Source organism: Ciona robusta, unplaced genomic scaffold, assembly GCF_009617815.1.
Source record: "Ciona robusta unplaced genomic scaffold, ASM961781v2 AP042731.1".
NCBI classification, from domain to species: Eukaryota; Metazoa; Chordata; class Ascidiacea; order Phlebobranchia; family Cionidae; genus Ciona; species Ciona robusta.
In genome coordinates, this window is record NW_028323110.1 from 49,812 (window position 1) to 68,075 (window position 18,264).

Consider the following 18,264-nt stretch of genomic DNA (forward strand, 5'->3'; position numbering starts at 1 on the left):
AACACCTGCATCTCCGAACAATGAAATAATCAAATTTATCTGGGTAAGGGGAATATAAACTTACCTATTATTATATGTTATATGCATCCCAAGCCAACTCAGTTACACACACAACATAAACATGTGAGATTCAAGCCGCAACATAGACATTTGAATTTTTTCGCATCGAAAGGCGGAAACAACTTACGCCCCTTGTGGCCAAGGGTTCTAATTTTTAGCAGGGAAATTGTTGCAATATTCTTTATTTTATGCCCCTGTAAAGCTTTTTAAACCCACGCCGAAATAGAGCCTAAGATGAAAAGAATATGGGCACAATACCAAATAAGATGTATGTGTATTTTGTTCCATACAAGGAATCCGGAATACGTTTGCTGTTGTGCCTATAGTGTGATCAATTCCTCCAAGGTGGCTCGCGCCAAAGGGCTATTAATTTTTTACGCGGTATATAACAAATATACTGATCCACAGGAATCCTGGAATTATCGGTTCTCGGCTATTTTAGCTGTGATCAAGTGTAGTACCTGTTCTTCTCAGGGTGAAATCTGAGACGGAAACGATTCGTTTCCTCTATATTTCATTCGGATTTTTGAACACAGAGCACGGTAATGAAGCTTGCTTCTACTGCTCCGGGTTGTCCTGGTTTTGCATTACCGCCAGGTTCGGCCCACATTCCACTTTGGTGGATATTAGTATACTAATAAACTATTCCAATACAACTGTATAAACAGAGTATCTGGTAATAAATTCCGCGAGACTAACCGCGATTTGTGTTCATATAGTTGATATTCATATAGTTGTACTACTCGTGTTTAAGTAATGATCCGATCCTACCAAAACGTAACCAATAAAAATCATGTTCAACTACTAGTAGTAATAGAGAATTATATTTTGCCTAAATAGAGTCGCCATCTCTGCAAAAAAAAGAATTAAAATATGGAAAAGTATTAGCATAGAGAAAACCAAGGTACACAAACACCTGCATCTCCGAACAATGAAATAATCAAATTTATCTGGGTAAGGGGAATATAAACTTACCTATTACTATATGTTATATGCATCCCAAGCCAACTCAGTTACACACACAACATAAACATGTGAGATTCAAGCCGCAACATGGACATTTGAATTTTTTCGCATCGAAAGGCGGAAACAACTTACGCCCCTTGTGGCCAAGGGTTCTAATTTTCAGCAGGGAAATTGTTGCAATATTCTTTATTTTATGCCCCTGTAAAGCTTTTTAAACCCACGCCGAAATAGAGCCTAAGATGAAAAGAATATGGGCACAATACCAAATAAGATGTATGTGTATTTTGTTCCATACAAGGAATCCGGAATACGTTTGCTGTTGTGCCTATAGTGTGATCAATTCCTCCAAGGTGGCTCGCGCCAAAGGGCTATTAATTTTTTACGCGGTATATAACAAATATACTGATCCAGAGGAATCCTGGAATTATCGCTTCTCGGCTATTTTAGCTGTGATCAAGTGTAGTACCTGTTCTTCTCAGGGTGAAATCTGAGACGAAAACGATTCGTTTTCTCTATATTTCATTCGGATTTTTGAACACAGAGCACGGTAATGAAGCTTGCTTCTACTGCTTCGGGTTGTCCTGGTCTTGCATTATCGCCAGGTTCGGCCCACATTCCACTTTGGTGGATATTAGTATACTAATAAACTATTCCAATACAACTGTATAAACAGAGTATCTGGTAATAAATTCCGCGAGACTAACCGCGATTTGTGTTCATATAGTTGATGTTCATATAGTTGAACTACTCGTGTTTAAGTAATGATCCGATCCTACCAAAACGCAACCAATAAAAATCATGTCCAACTACTAGTAGTAATAGAGAATTATATTTTGCCTTAATAGAGTCGCCAATCTCTGCCAAAAAAAAGAATTAAAATATGGAAAAGTATTAGCATAGAGAAAACCAAGGTACACAAACACCTGCATCTCCGAACAATAAAATAATCAAATATATCTGGGTAAGGGGAATATAAACTTACCTATTATTATATGTTATATGCATCCGTTAACGTCTAACTAGACAAGCCAACTCAGTTACACACACAACATAAAACATGTGAGATTCAATCCGCAATATAAAATGCCAGATTCAAGCCGCAACATAGACATTTGAATTTTTGTCGCATCGAAAGGCAGATACAACTTACGCCCCGTGTGGCCAAGGGTTCTAATTTTCAGCAGGGAAATTGTTGCAATGTTTTTTATTTTTTGCCCCTGTAAAGCTTTTTAAACCCACGCCGAAATAGAGCCTAAGATGAAAAGAATATGGGCACAATACCAACTAAGATGTATGTGTATTTTGTTCCATACAAGGAATCCGGAATACGTTTGCTGTTGTGCCTATAGTGTGATCAATTCCTCCAAGGTGGCTCGCGCCAAAGGGCTAATAATTTTTTACGCGGTATAACAATTATACTGATCCAGAGGACTCTTGGAGTTATCGCTTCTCGGCTATTTTAGCTGTGATCAAGTGTAGTACCTGTTCTTCTAAGGGTGAAATCTGAGACGGAAACGATTCGTTTCCTCTATATTTCATTCGGATTTTTGAACACAGATCACGGTAATGAAGCTTGCTTCTACTTCTCCGGGCTGTCCTGGTTTTGCATTACCGCCAGGTTCGGCCCACATTCCACTTTGGTGGATATTTGTATACTAATAAATTATTCCAATACAACTGTATAAATAGAGTATCTGGTAATAAATTCCGCGAGACTAACCGCGATTTGTGTTCATATAGTTGATGTTCATATAGTCGTACTACTCGTGTTTAAGTAATGATCCGATCCTACCAAAACGTAACCAATAAAAATCATGTCCAACTACTAGTAATAATAGAGAATTATATTTTGCCTAAATAGAGTCGCCAATCTCTGCAAAAAAAAAGAATTAAAATATGGAAAAGTATTAGCATAGAGAAAACCAAGGTACACAAACACCTACATCTCCGAACAATAAAATAATCAAATATATCTGGGTAAGGGGAATATAAACTTACCTATTATTATATGTTATATGCATCCGTTAACGTCTGACTAGACAAGCCAACTCAGTTACACACACAACATAAACATGTGAGATTCAAGCCGCAATATAAACATGCGAGATTCAAGCAGCAACATAGATATTTGAATTTTTTCGCATCGAAAGGCGGAAACAACTTAGGCCCCGTGTGGCCAAGGGTTCTAATCTTCAGCAGGGAAATTGTTGCAATATTCTTTATTTTTTGCCCCTGTACAGCTTTTTAAACCCACGCCGATATAGAGCCTAAGATGAAAAGAATATGGGCACAATACCAAATAAGATGTATGTGTATTTTGTTCCATACAAGGAATCCGGAATACGTTTGCTGTTGTGCCTATAGTGTGATCAGCTCCTCCAAGGTGGCTCGCGCCAAAGGGCTATTAATTTTTTACGCGGTATATAACAAATATACTGATCCAGAGGACTCCTGGAATTATCGCTTCAAGGCTATTTTAGCTGTGATCAAGTGGGTTGTCCTGGATTTGCATTATCGCCAGGTTCGGCCCTCATTCCACTTTGGTGGATTTTAGTATACTAATGAATTATTCCAATACAACTGTATAAACAGAGCGATTTGTGTTCATATAGTTGATGTTCATATAGTTGTACTACTCGTGTTTAGTAAATTAAAGTAATGATCCGATCCTACCAAAACGTAACCAATAAAAATCATGTCCAACTACTAGTAGTAATAGAGAATTATATTTTGCCTAAATGAAGTCGCCAATCTCTGCAAAAAAAAACGAATTAAAGTATAGAAAAGTATTAGCATAGAAAACCAAAGTACACAAACACCTGCATCTCCGAACAATAAAATAATCAAATATATCTGGGTAAGGGGAATATAAACTTACCTATTATTATATGTTATATGCATCTGTTAACGTCTTACTAGACAAGCCAACTCAGTTACACACACAACATAAACATACGAGATTCAAGCCCCAACATAGACATTTCAACATAAACATACGAGATTCAAGCCCCAACATAGACATTTGAATTTTTGTAAGAAATTTTTCGCTTCGAAAGGCGGAAGCAACTTACGCCCCGTGTGGCCAAGGGTTCTAATTTTCAGCAGGGAATTTGTTGCAATATTCTTTATTTTTTGCCCCTGTAAAGCTTTTTAAACCCACGCCGAAATAGAGCCTAAGATGAAAAGAATATGGGCACAATACCAACTAAGGTGTATGTGTATTTTGTTCCATACAAGGAATCCGGAATACGTTTGCTGTTGTGCCTATAGTGTGATCAATTCCTCCAAGGTGGCTCGCGCCAAAGGGCTATTAATTTTTTACGCGGTATAACAAATATACTGATCCAGAGGACTCCTGGAGTTGTCGCTTCTCGGCTATTTTAGCTGTGATCAAGTGTAGTAGCTGTTCTTCTCAGGGTGAAATCTGAGACGAAGCGATTCGTTTCCTATATATTTCCTTCGGATTTTTGAACACAGAGCACGGTCGGTAATGAAGCTTGCTTCTACTGCTCCGGGTTTTCCTGGTTTTGCATTATCGCTAGGTTCGGCCCACATTCCACTGTGGTGGATATTAGTATACTAATGAAGTATTCCAGTACAATTGTATAAACAGAGTATCTGGTAATAAATTCCGCGAGACTAACCGTGATTTGATGTTCATATAGTTGTACTACTCGTGTTTAGTAAATTAAAGTAATGATCCGATGCTACTAAAACGTAACCAATAAAAATCATGTCCAACAAATGGTAGTAATAGAAAAATTATATTTAGCCTAAATAGCGTCGCTAATCTCTGCAAAAAAAACGAATTAAAATATGGAAAACTTTTTGCATAGAAAAAAACAAGGAACACAAACACCTGCATCTCCGAACAGTAAAGTAATCAAATATATCTGGGAAAAGGGAATATAAGCATACATTTTATTATATTTTATATGCATCCGTCTACGTCTAACTAGTAGAGGTCGACCGATATATCGGTTCACCGATATTATCGGCCGATATTTACGTTTTACCGATAATCGGTATCGGTAAAAAAGCACCGATATTTCACCGATATATAAATTGTGCGAGCGATGTGCGTATGCGAATATAACGAAGAGAAGAGAGAGGGGAAAAAGGCTAGAAAAAAAAGAAAAAGGCGCCGTGACGTTGAAGCGTAAGCGCGCGAAACAAACCACGCGAAATAGATTACCGCATATCGTTGGTATAATAAAACTTGCAAGATGAGTGGCATTGCGAAAGTTTCCTCTAGCAAAGTTTGGGATTATTTTAATGTTTCGGAAGGTTCAGTTAAGTGCCAACTGTGTAAGAACTTGGTCAGTCAAGGTTCCACTTTTTCTGCTCAGAAAAATACAAGTAACCTATGGTCACATTTGCGTAGTAAGCACAGAGAAGTGTATGAACAAGCGCACTGCCATAAAATAGGCAAAAGTTCAAAGGTCGTGCAGCCTACACTGTTTCAGTCGTTTGACAATAGTAGAAAGTGGTCTAATACAGATGGTCGGTCCAGAAATTTGGATAAGCTGATAATTGAGATGATAGCTACAGATATACAGCCATTTTCAGTCACAAATGACATAGGATTCAAACGTCTTCTGGCGACTGCAGAGCCAAGGTACAATCTTAAAGATGAAAAGTATTACAGAACAGAAATGTTGCCTAAAGTTCACCTGAAAGTTGTTGATAAAAGTAAAAATATGCTCAAAGAAGAAAATGCAGGAGAGAGTTTGTCATTTACTACAGATTGTTGGTCAGGTTCAACTGAATCTCTTATGAGTTTAACAGCTCATTTTATTGACAATCAATGGAAGAGAAAGCAACTAGTTTTGTCAGTAAAGTCAATGTCGGAGTCTCACACAGGAGATTACATAGGTAAAGTGTTCTTGGACATTCTTAGCCAGTGGGAAATTGACAGAAGTCGTGTGTTGCTTGTTTTACGTGACAGTGGTGCTAATGTTGTCAAAGGCATGAGGGTAGCAGATGTTTCAGATTTCAGCTGCTGTGCACATACCATGCAATTAATAATAAAAGAGGGTATAGAATCTCAAAGAGTCGTAATTGATATTGTGGCAAAGCTAAACGCTGTGCCACACACTTCAATCATTCAACACTTGCAAAGAAACGGCTACATGCAATTCAAAACCAAGTTGGTTTGCCGGTTCATTCAATTATACAGGCAATCCCAACAAGATGGAATTCAACTCTACATATGTTGCGTAGGATGTTGGAACAGAAGCATGCTCTCAGCATATATGCAAGTGAGTATGGTCATTTTAGTTTACCAAATACATATGAGTGGGAACTTGTCGCCAAATTAGTTGCTTTATTGACACCCTTTGAGACGATAACGTTGGAGATTAGTCATTCTGAAGCTTCCGCATCATGCATACTACCCAGTATTGCAGTACTTAAAGCTCTTCTACAAAGTGATAATGAAGCAACATTTGGGATTGGTACTATAAAAGGAACCATGTGTGAAAGCCTGTTAAGAAGATATTGTAATGTTGAAAATGTTAAACCAGTGGTGATTGCTTGCCTCCTGGATCCCCGATTCAAAGACAAACCATTTTCATCAGAGATTGTCTTAGGTAGAGCTAAGGATTGGTTAATTAATGAAGTTAAGGAACAAGACCAAGGAGAAGAACCAGTGGCAGCAAAGAAGCAAAAAAACAATCCAGTGATAGTGAGAATGACCTATTGTCCAATTTGTACAAAAATGTCTTAGGTCAAGGATCTACTGATAACAATGAGTGTGAATCAACAGAAGTTCAAACAGAAATTAATAAATATCTTTCAGAACCACTTATTGATCGGTCTACCGGACATCCACTGGATTGGTGGAAAAATAATGAAACTCGTTTTGTCATTCTAGCCAAACTAGCTAAAAAATATTTAAATCCACCGCCTTCTTCTGTGCCAAGTGAACGAGTTTTTAGCACAATTGGAAATATATATGAAGATAAAAGAAGCCGCCTCACTGGCGAACACGCAGAACAACTTTGTTTCCTGTACTATAACTTGCGTTTGCTCGAATACAATTATTAAATCAGATTTAGATTGATTATTTTCATTTGTTTCGCTAGTGTAAAAATATCGGTAAAATATAGGTATCGGTGGAAAAAATTGATATCGGTCGGTCTCTACTAACTAGACAAGCCAAGTCCTTTACACACGTAACATAAAAATGCGAGATTCAAGCCGCAACATAGACACTTGAATTTTTGTAAGAAATTTTTCGCTTCGAAAGGCGGAAGCCCTCGTGGCCAGGGGTTGAAATTGTTGCAACATTCTTTTTTTTGCCCCTGTAAAGCGTTTTAAACCCACGCCGAAATAAGGCCTAAGATGAAAAGTATATGGGCACAATACCAAATAAGATGTATGTGTATTTTCTTCCATACAAGGTATCCGGATTACGTTTGCTATTGTGCCTATCCCGCGGGATATTCGTTTTGTGGGCCCAAGTGACGAACCATTTGCAATGCTTGGTGTAGTCAGAATCCCACTCACAGTTGCCGGGTTCAGAACGAATGTTGACGCTTTTGCTTCCGCCAACATGTCCATGAAATGATCCTTGGGATTTCATAGAAAATAACCAGTGTAAATTATGTTGCAGTTCAAACTTGATGTCTGTCGGAGAATCGACCGTTCCTCTCCTGAACAAAGCCTTTATTCCTGAACGGCAGGAAGTATACGTGACCGAATCTATAAATTTACCTGCAATGACTGAAACCATCATTATTGGAGCGTTGGAACATCATCACAAAGACGACGACTGGCCTGGTTTCCATGTCTTGATAGAACGAAACGATAACTTCGGTGCGAGGTACGGTTTAATTACCGCTAATTGTGTGGCAACAGTGAAATCCGGGATTGTGCCCGTAAGAATGGCTAACTTTGCCGACGATAACATTGATATTCCCAGTGGTGTTCGAATTGGTGTTCGTACCATTATCAGCTTTTGGTAAAACTGATTGTTATATGTCCGAAACGTGTGTTGTTGTCAACGTTCCTGATGCCAGTACCTCCCGTTCGACTCACCGACCAAAACACGACATCTGTTCGGTTAACAATTCACCCAACGAAAATCATAAATTTAAGGCCATAAGAGATGGTGTTAAATTAAGTAGCACATTGTCTCAACGCCAGAAAGATCGAGTATTAGATCTCTTAAGACGACATGGACGTACATTTTCTACATCATCCACTGATTTGGGTCAGACGGACCTAAAGAAACATTACATAGACATCGGCGATGCCAGTCCAGTACGCCTGCCTTCTCGACGTATATCACACCGAGCGCGCCAACAGATCGAAAAGATAATCTCCGAGATGAAAGAACAAAATCTGATTCGACAGTCTACGTCGCCATGGTCCAGTCCAATCGTACTGGTAAAGATGAAGTCGGGAGAAATGCGATTTTGATTACAGACGCCTGAACGAAGTGTCCAAAAAGAATAGTTATCCAATTCCAAGAGTGGATGACAGTCTGAATGAAATGTCTGGCTCAGTATACTTTTTGACCCTAGACTTGAAAGTCCGGGTATTGGCAGATAGCCATGGACAAGCACTCACGAGAGAAGACTGCATTTTCGAGTCACGTCGGGCTATATCAATTCAATGTCATGCCAATGGGGCTTTCGAATTCCGCCGCCACGTTCCAGAATTTAATGCGAATTGTCTTGAACGGTATAGAATGGAATTGGGCATTGGCTTACTTGGACGACATTTTCGTGTACGGACGAACATTTGAAGAACACTTACACCGCCTGGACGAAGTGCTTGGCCGCATCGAAAAAGCCGGTCTGAAGCCATCGAAGTGTGACCTTTTCGGAGAAAGCGTCGGGTTCCTCGGACATATCGTGTCAAAGGATGGTATCTGCTGTGACCCAGCAAAAGTCGCGACGGTGAAAGCGTGAGTTGTCCCCAAGAACACCAAGCAGGTACGAAATTCGTGGGCCTTACTGTCACGTGTATCGGTAGGTCACGATACGCCGTGGTTTAGTTTGGGATTCTGACTTGGAAGTCCTCTTAACAAACAACACACTAGTACCTTGATCAGATGGCACACAACGTTTTATTCTTTACACACACAACCTTATTCAAATAGAATGCATTAGAACATAGAATAACACAACAGCTGACACGATCGTAATAACCTGTAAAGGACTAGTAGGCCTACAACGGCTCATTTTAGCTTATATGGCTTTGCAAGTATCACATTTATTTATACGTACAGCAGACAAAAAGAAAGAATGCTGCACGCTGGGTGTTAGACGCCTTGACCGCGTGCTATCAGGCGGACAATGGGGTCGTTAATCGTGGGCGTAAGTTTGGACGCGAAAACAATACACAAGACGATAAAAATAGGGCGAGATAATGCAGTACAACAAAAGGGTCTACCAAGCGCGCACGGGATATATCGTGATTACGATCCAGACGAATCTGTTACAACTAAAGTGTTTGTGACAACCCCCTTTTTAAGAGTTGTTTTGTTTTTACAAAAAACAAGCGTATTAAAATTAAACAAACACTTCACAAGAAATCAACGTAACATGTATCGTTTATAAGCCTTGCATCCGCCTGAGTTTTGGCTCATACATTAACATACCTCCTACAGCTTCTAATATTATGTAGTTGTGATCCATACTTAATTCCTCTGGTAGGAAGATATCCGTTGTTGTATTTTCACCACTTGGGTTTATGGCAGCATCAACAAATCCAGTCCCTGTAACATTTAGGATTTTAAGACTGTGATGTTTTACTTTTTGTGAATATACACAACTACCTGAAGTCGAAGGAATGTCCTCAACTTCATTTAATTGAATTGAGTCAATGCCTCCACTTGTACTTGCCTAAAACATAATAACATATTAAACTCCTTATAGCAATGCCAAGCAAACAAAATACAACAACATTTATTTACATAATAACTTAAAGTTAGACTTACTACTTGTCTTGGTCGAGTCGACAACAAATTATGCATTTGTTCAAAATACGTCCAGGACAAAACACCGGATGACCCTTCACCTGATTTCGATAACTTCCTGCTGTATTCATTGTATGTTTTCCTGAGTTTCTTCCATTTGTTTTTCAATTGTAATCTTAACCAATTAAATATTAATGTAATATTTGTGTAGTTTTGCGTTATAGTTAATTATATATTTCTAACATATTTCGTTAAATAATAAACAGACATTACATTATCTAGTTATGGCACTGAAGCAAAACCTTACTTTGTAAATGTGTAACCATTCAATTCCATTTGCTTGTGCACGTTATCAAACAAAACCGTTTTTCTCATCTTTTTAGAATCCATTTTGCTTATCAAACCACACTGATCAACACTTGAAATCAAACATTTTGTGCTGTCCACTGTCCATTTTGCTCGATTTGTTAGACTCATTATTTTAGTAAATATTTATTTGTCAATAATCTTAATCCCTATATTTATACCCAAAAATATATATATATAAATTATGATTTTAAGAACCTACATGCTGCTTCTGCTTAAAATCAGTACAAAACGTTTGTGTCAACTACCTTTCTTAAAATTTATCTAATAAAAAATAATTATTTTAAACTGAAACTTCGTTTTTGGTTGAAAACCATATATATTAAACTAGTTTATAACTAAACATTGTCTAAAACCTCACTGCAAATAGTAAAACAAGCATCCACAACCTCAAAGCTAAATATGAACTGACGCGCGCGCTGTGAAATGCCTCTTTTTTACGAGACTTTTCTCGTCTGGACCACCTCGCGACTTGGTCCGAATTTGCCGTCTTTTTTGAAAGTGACTCAGCAAATATTTGCCGCTTTTTCCGAAAAAAAAGCGGTATGCCTTCTTTTTTTGGCCATGTGAACGGGCTAATTAATACCTTTCTAACGGTGCCTAAAAATTAATTCTACCTCCAATATTTACGAAGTAATGACCAAAAATGGGATTTTTATTCTCTGTGGTTGCGAATATTTTTTTAAATATAGGTCAAATTTAAAAAGGGTTGCATTTATATTATACGACTCATTAATACCATTCTAACGGTGCTTCAAAATTATTCTACCTTTAATACTTTCCGAGTTATGACCAAAAATGTGATATGCAAAAAAGAGTTAAATTTGCTCCGAATTAAAGCCGTGTTTTACAACCAAACCAATGGGGGGTTGGTGGCTGATGTGCATTGTTTGTTTCAAGGTATATTACATAATCCTAAATCATATTATTAGCAAGGTTCCGCTCGTTAATGTGAAATGGTTGCAAGCGCTACACGTAATATGTAAACACGTTATACCATAATCACGTGATTCTTCTTTTCTGTGTTGGTGGTATTACCAAAGTTAGTATAGACCATTTAGGCAACGGATTGTAAAACAACGAGTCTTGTTATCCATTGTCTTGCGTCTATGACGTCATAGTCGCCACCATTACGGAGCCCACAGCATAGCATTTTATCATTGCTGGGTGCTGTTTTTCGTTTAAATAGTGCGATTTTTTTAAAAACCAAGCACCTCTGCGCGTAAAAATGGCTTTCTACTAATGTTATATGTCATCACAATAATAAACCTCACAAAAATAATCAACTTTTATTGAACACTCAATCGATTAAAGAGTAAAAAACAGAAAATATCAAGTTTACTAACCAAAAACATAAAAGAACATGTTTAAAATATAAAAATACAAACAAAAACGCATAACATTACCATAAACTGGTGTATCTAGCTGCAGTTTTGCATGCAAATTGCGATGATTTTACTTTTTGGCTCACAAATTTAACACGTATAGCCGGTAACGAAACTTAAGGTATCTTTGTAAAATTTGCCTAATATCGAAGTGACATTGAGGAAAACAATACTGAGTTACTATTTTTGGTCCTCTGCTTGAATTAGCTACCTTTTTTGCGTTACGGGTCTTTATGAAATCGGAAAACGCGAACATCTTATCTGCTAGTATTTAAGCAGTTTGGAGCTGCATGTCCACTCATGTTGGATTATAAATGTAGGAAAGAATGGCTCTGTAGATTCGTAAGTAGGATCATATACTAATATGTAAACTAAGCTGATTGCTGCTAATCTTAATCCACAACGTAAAGTACCCTGTTAAACCACACTGTACGCCGAAAACCAGTCAAAATACTACTTTACTCCACATTAATTCCTAGATTTTATATTATATAACAAGATTTATATTATAAATTATATTTTAAATGTTAAAACAACCGCTATACGTGTTTTCTAGCTTTGTATCGCTTACAAGAACCAAATAAACACACGCCGACCATGCATTTGTATAGACGATTCACGCTCTGTGGGCTCCGTAATGGCGGACACGAGCGCCGTTTCCTAACTTGGTCTATACTAACTTTGGGTATTACCAGTATTTAGGCCAAATTTAGCCAATTACCCAACACCCATACTTATACGTTTAAATTAATGTCCTCCTAGTGCTTACCAGTATTGCGGCGAAGGTCTTGTGGAATAAAATATACATTAGAGGGGAAGACGGGACATCTTTAACATTCAATATCCCAATATCCTAATCGTGTTTTAAACAATTGACAATGGTATGTGGAAATCGTAAGGATACGGTTTTATGATTCTTTGAATGTTCTTTGTTTACGGGACGAGAACATATAAGTTTAATGAGGCGAGAAAATATAATAAAAATGTGTCCCATCTTTCCCCATCCCACTATATATTAATTTATCCTCTCGTAACAAAGCAACGGCAGTACTCGCTTACGAGTTAACATGCAACTTAGTGGATGATTGTCTTTTTCTGTATAGCTGACTATTTAGACAACCTTGTAGTCACTAATGGGCTGGAGCTCCCGCTAAGTGTCTTGCAAGAGAATTAACGAATTATGAACAATTTTGGGTTCATGTTGAATAAAATAATTGGGTACAATCCCCTAAAAATATAACAAAAATATAGTACACGGCGGTTAGAAGAGACAGTTTAAAACCCATGTTAATTTTGATTAATAAGTGAATTAATTATTAGGAATAGAAAAAAAAGAATACACGTAAAAAGTACGAAATAATATACTGTATGCTTTGAAACGTAACAAATTATCCTCTGCAAGTGCAAGTCACTGAATTTCGAATACATTTTCCAACTATTATCGTGTTATTATAATAGGATGGGGGAAGATGGGACACCTTGTCAGACGAGATTTTTTTTAATTTTCTTTTTACGGACCCCCATTTAATGATAATCAAAAAAAGTAATGTTACAGAACTACTCGACAGTATTATCACGACTTCATAAAACGCGCGTTTTGTAGTTTGCGAGTGTGAACGATTAAATTAATTTCAGAGATTCATAAAAAAGCTTGAATATTTCGTACAATTTGATTTAGTCTCATTAAACTAGTTTTAGTTTTGTGTGAAAAATGAAATATAAACATGAGGAAATTAGGCAGGGGTCAACATGACTTTAATTTGGGATAAAAACAATCAAACAATTTTGTTTTAAAGTTATATACAGTGGTGTGGGGGAAGATGGGACACCTTTTACTCGATTTTCTCGACCCATTTAGTAGTAAACAATGAACATTCAAATAATTATGAAACTGTATCCTCACGATTCCAATAGACCGTTGTTAATTGTTTAAAACACTATCAGGATATTTGGATATTATGTGCTAAAGATGTCCCATCTTCCCCCACCCTACTATATATAAAGTTTACATGGCAAAGCAACTAGCACAGCCGGTTAATTTCGGTAGGATAACTACAAGGTGTAGAATACTGGTAATACAAAAATATTTCAATTTGGTGTCCCATCTTTCCCCACATTGTAGTTTTTAGGATTTTATTGCCAAACTTTGAAAGGTTTGCTTTTATTTCAATATTGTTTATATCTCATGGGTGATTCAAACATAATATACTGATATAATAACAACATAATTTATGGAAAAAATCGAAATTTAGTCATTTTCACAAATAATTCATGAGAAGTGGCTTGTGCGAAGAATAGTGTAGCAATACCCAATTTGTAGCAAAAACGTAAACTTTATCAACTCGAAACAATGATACACGACACAATAGAAGATGTTATGTTACACCTGTTATATATTTCTTCGAAGTGTCTTCAATTAATAAAGTCATGATAGTACAAATCCATGGCATCACCCAAACGTTGTCATACATTTTGAGTTAGGAAATGTTGGTTGGGCAATATGTGACTAAGCGTCCCATCGTACCCCACCGTAACATGCGCATTATGCATGTATTGTGGCGGAGAAGAATAAATTTTCATAAACCTGAAATTTCGGCGATATTGTACATAAATGTCGTCAAACGCATAGTTATATTATTTTTGAATTCCTTGTTATTGAGACGAATCATTTAACATGAACCTTTACCAATTTCGACCTATAGTAGGATGGGGAAAGATGGGACACCTTTTCATTCTATTTTCTCGTCAGACTTGGTAGTAAACAAAGAACATTCGAAAAATTATAAAACCGCATCCTCACGACTCCTATTAGTCGTTGTTAATTGTTTAAAACACGATCAGGATATTTGGATATTACGAGCTAAAGGTGACCCGTCTTCCCCCACAGTACTATATATTTAAAAAAATATCCGCAACCACGCGGAATAGAAATCACATTTTTGGTCATAACTTCGTAAAAATTGGAAGTAGAATCAATTTTTAGGCACCGTTAGAAAGGTATTAATGAGACGTATAATATAAATGCAACCCTTTTTAATTTTGACCTATATTTAAAAAAATATCCGCAACCACGCGGAATAGAAATCACATTTTTGGTCATAACTTCGTAAAAATTGGAAGTAGAATTAATTTTTAGGCACCGTTAGAAAGGTATTAATTAGACGTATAATATAAATGCAACCCTTTTTAATTTTGACCTATATTTAAAAAAATATCTGCAACCACGCGGAATAGAAATCACATTTTTGGTCATAACTTCGTAAATATTGGAAGTAGAATTAATTTTGAGGCACCGTTAAAAAGGTATTAATGAGATGTATAATATAAATGCAACCCTTTTTAATTTTGACCTATATTTAAAAAATATACGCAACCACGCGGAATAGAAATCACATTTTTGGTCATAACTTCGTAAATATTGGAGGTAAAATTAATTTTTAGGCACCGTTAGAATGGTATTAATGAGACGAGTAATATAAGCGCAACCCTTTTTGATTTTGACCTATATTTAAGAAAATATCCGCAACCATGCGCAACCCGCACATTTTAAAGGGACCTATTACGTTCGACCAAACGAAGACGCAATTATTACTGCGCACAAACTTCGTTTACGTTCGTCAAAATATGTCAATACCAATGCGTCTAACTCAATAAGTTTTTTTTTACTTTATAGTAAAGTGGCTTAATAAAAAACAATGGGGTACTTGGGGTAAGAAAGGACAAACCTTTTAGCCCGCTAAAAAAAATACAATTTATTGCAAACAACTTTTCTGGGTAAAAACAATATTTATGTGGCATATTTTTTATAGTAACTTTAATTCTAAATGATAATTCTTTTTCTGTAAAACACAAATTACTAAATTAAACAAAAAATTGAAAACTTTTTATAGGGCTTGTTAAACTTTTTTTGTGAGAAGGGCTTTCGTGATAAACTTATTATTAATGCATTTGTTTGCTACATATTTAAGTAACTTGCTGTTTGTAAGTTTAAATTTAAATTTTTAAGAATATTTGATATACACCTCTTTTTCTTGTTTTTTTTACCCCGATATTGCCTTATAAAACAGGGGTGAAAAAAGCAACTGTTTTTTTTTTTTGTTTTTTTTTTTTCTACTACAACCAATATTAAGTTTGTGGTAAAACTGATTTTAAAGGTATAGTATTTCAAATAAATTATTGATTTAATTAATTCTAAAAGTAATCAAGTTTTAAAAACAGTTATTTACAGTTTTGCCTACATTTTCTGATGATGTAATTTATGTTTTAGGTTAAGACTGTTTTAGTTGCAGGTCATTTTTATATTATGTTGCTAAATTTAGTTTAGACTGTACTTAAGATTTAAAAACTTAAGTTAATTTAAGTGTAGTACTTCAGTTACTTGTTGAGCTTTATATAGGTTATACAAAAAACAAACAATGGGCTACTTGGGGTAAAAAAGGACAACCCCCCTAGCCCGCTAAAAATTATTTCATCGCAAACAGCTTTTGTGGGTAAAAAGGAAATTTATTGGGCTTATTTTTTATTCTAACTGTCATTCTGGGTGGTAATTACTTTTTTTAGTAAAGCACAAATTATTAAATCAAACAAAAAATTGACAAAAAAAACTTTTAATGGGGTTTGCTAATCTTTTTTTGTGAGAAGGCCTTTCGTGATAAATTTATTATGAATGCAGGTATTTGTAATAAAAAACAACTGTGTTTTTTTTCTGTTTTTGTTTTTTCTACACCAACCAATACTAATTTTGTGATAAAATTAATTTTAAAGTTATGTATGTAAATTAAATTATTTTAATTTAATTAATGATTTAATTGATTTTAAAGGTAAATAAGTAACAAAATCAGACATTTTACAGCTTTGCCCACATTTTCTGATGATGTAATTTATGTTTTAAATTAAGGCTGTTTAATTAGGTCATTTTTATGATTATTGCTGAATTTACTTTAGATAAAGTTAAGATGTCATTTAGATTTTCAAAAGCCTTTATAATTTTGTTAAAACCATAAAATTATAATTTAAGTAAATCAAGTGTAATGCTCTGGTTACTTCTTGTGGTTTATATAGGTTATTAAATTTATGGGCTTTGTTTTTAGTCTAATAAATGTTATTTGTGGGTAAATTTATGTTAAAAGGAAGTAGTGAAGTCAAAATGGTAACCTATAAAAGAAAAAAAAAGCTTTAGAAAAAGAATGTTAAATGTGTGTAGGAGATATTTTGCTTTTGTGGAAAAAAAAGTAAAGTTGAGGTTTCTGAGAAAATAGAGACTACATAATGCATAGGTTGTATGACCAATATATTTGTATTATTACCCTGTACTTCCAATATTTTTTTCTCAGGGTAGGCCTGCATACCCTGCACCATATAATTCGACGCCAGTGGCTTAATGTATGCGTAAATCAAACCAAAAGTTTTTATTCACCACTTCCATTCGCCTGCGGTAGCAACAATAATCTATGTTTTGAATCTAATCTACAATAATCTACTTGCCTGGCTATCGGGCACACTTTGGTTACGATGCAGGCGCCTAAACCACTAAGCCACGACGCCAGCAACATACAAGATACTACTTTACTGATATTGTGAAATATGTATTAGCATAAATACAACAAAATAAATAAGTTGAATTAAACACATCGATATAGGTAGTTATGTACAGTCATGGAAAGCACCCATACGGCCATACCTGTAACGTAACAACCTAATTGAGGCATTCGGTCAGCACACATAACGTTTATCAATAACATCATAATATATAGGACATTACCTGAATCAAAATTTAGAAGCAATCATCTTAACAGATTGTATATTGCTCATGCCTATTGGCTATTGCATGAAACCACTTCCGAGCTGTGGTATTGCATTTGCCATTTACATTTACCATCTGATTTTACTCAATACAAGGACAAGTCCACTTACCTACCATTAGGATGAGAATATTGCATTCAAAACATAACTCGTGTTCTAGATTGGAAATATTGCATACAAAACATTAAACCCTTATATAAACAAGAAATATGCTCAAGGCCTACCTTAAACTTTAAAATAACACTAAACAATTAAACAACACGAAACAAGAAATATGCTCAAGGCCTACCATAAACTTTAAAATAACACTAAACAATTAAATAACACGAAATAACAAATATGCTCCAGGCCTACCTCCAACTTTGAAATAACACGAAACAACAAATATGCTCCAGGCCTGCCTCAAACTTTTAAATAACATTAAACAATTAAATAACACGAAACAACAAATATGCTCCAGGCCTACCTCAAACTTTTAAGTAACACGAAACAACAAATATGCTCCAGGCCTACCTCCAACTTTAAAATAACACTAAACAACAAATATGCTCCAGGCCTACCTCCAACTTTAAAATAACACTAAACAACAAATATGCTCCAGGCCTACCTTCAACTTTTAAATAACATTAAACAATTAAATAACACGAAACAACAAATATGCTCCAGGCCTACCTCCAACTTTAAAATAACATTAAACAATTAAATAACACGAAACAACAAATATGCTCCAGGCCTACCTCAAACTTTTAAATAACA

The 18,264-nt window shown here is 35.7% G+C and overlaps 1 protein-coding gene, 4 non-coding genes and 1 pseudogene across 6 annotated transcripts; 5 read left to right on the forward strand and 1 right to left on the reverse strand.

Moving 5' to 3' along the window:
• Window positions 1–481: 481 nt before the first annotated feature.
• LOC149724440 (U2 spliceosomal RNA) lies at window positions 482–673 on the forward strand. Its single transcript, XR_016386630.1, has one exon. It is a non-coding gene; the product is annotated as a U2 spliceosomal RNA (small nuclear RNA).
• A 779-nt stretch (window positions 674–1,452) lies between these two features.
• On the forward strand, window positions 1,453–1,644 carry LOC149724441 (U2 spliceosomal RNA). Its single transcript, XR_016386628.1, has one exon. It is a non-coding gene; the product is annotated as a U2 spliceosomal RNA (small nuclear RNA).
• An 824-nt stretch (window positions 1,645–2,468) lies between these two features.
• On the forward strand, window positions 2,469–2,660 carry LOC149724442 (U2 spliceosomal RNA). Its single transcript, XR_016386656.1, has one exon. It is a non-coding gene; the product is annotated as a U2 spliceosomal RNA (small nuclear RNA).
• Window positions 2,661–4,389: 1,729 nt separating this feature from the next.
• Window positions 4,390–4,584, forward strand: LOC149724443 (U2 spliceosomal RNA). Its single transcript, XR_016386671.1, has one exon. It is a non-coding gene; the product is annotated as a U2 spliceosomal RNA (small nuclear RNA).
• Window positions 4,585–4,826: 242 nt separating this feature from the next.
• LOC149724444 (zinc finger BED domain-containing protein 4-like) lies at window positions 4,827–7,721 on the forward strand (annotated as a pseudogene).
• A 1,363-nt stretch (window positions 7,722–9,084) lies between these two features.
• On the reverse strand, window positions 9,085–15,826 carry LOC149724445 (uncharacterized). Of its 2 annotated transcripts, XM_089893158.1 has the most exons (4): window positions 10,263–10,967; window positions 9,977–10,130; window positions 9,815–9,881; window positions 9,085–9,754 (listed from the first exon to the last, which is right to left on the reverse strand). In XM_089893158.1, the coding sequence occupies exons 1-4, from the start codon at window positions 10,430–10,432 to the stop codon at window positions 9,591–9,593; spliced, it is 555 nt and encodes a 184-aa protein (XP_089749284.1). In that variant the 5' UTR covers window positions 10,433–10,967; the 3' UTR covers window positions 9,085–9,590. The 2 variants fall into 2 exon arrangements, with proteins under 2 accessions (XP_089749284.1, XP_089749283.1); XM_089893157.1 differs by having other exon boundaries at window positions 9,085–9,881; window positions 10,263–15,826.
• Between the last annotated feature and the right edge of the window lie 2,438 nt (window positions 15,827–18,264).

Excerpts from the sequence above, each read along its gene's own strand:
- LOC149724445 (XM_089893157.1), bottom strand. The coding sequence starts at position 10,432 with ATGAGTCTAACAAATCGAGCAAAATGGACAGTGGACAGCACAAAATGT. Across the intron at positions 10,131-10,262 it reads AATGGTTACACATTTACAAA|ATTACAATTGAAAAACAAAT; the intron begins GTAAGGTTTTGC and ends TAATTGGTTAAG. Across the intron at positions 9,882-9,976 it reads CGACTCGACCAAGACAAGTA|GCAAGTACAAGTGGAGGCAT; the intron begins GTAAGTCTAACT and ends ATTATGTTTTAG.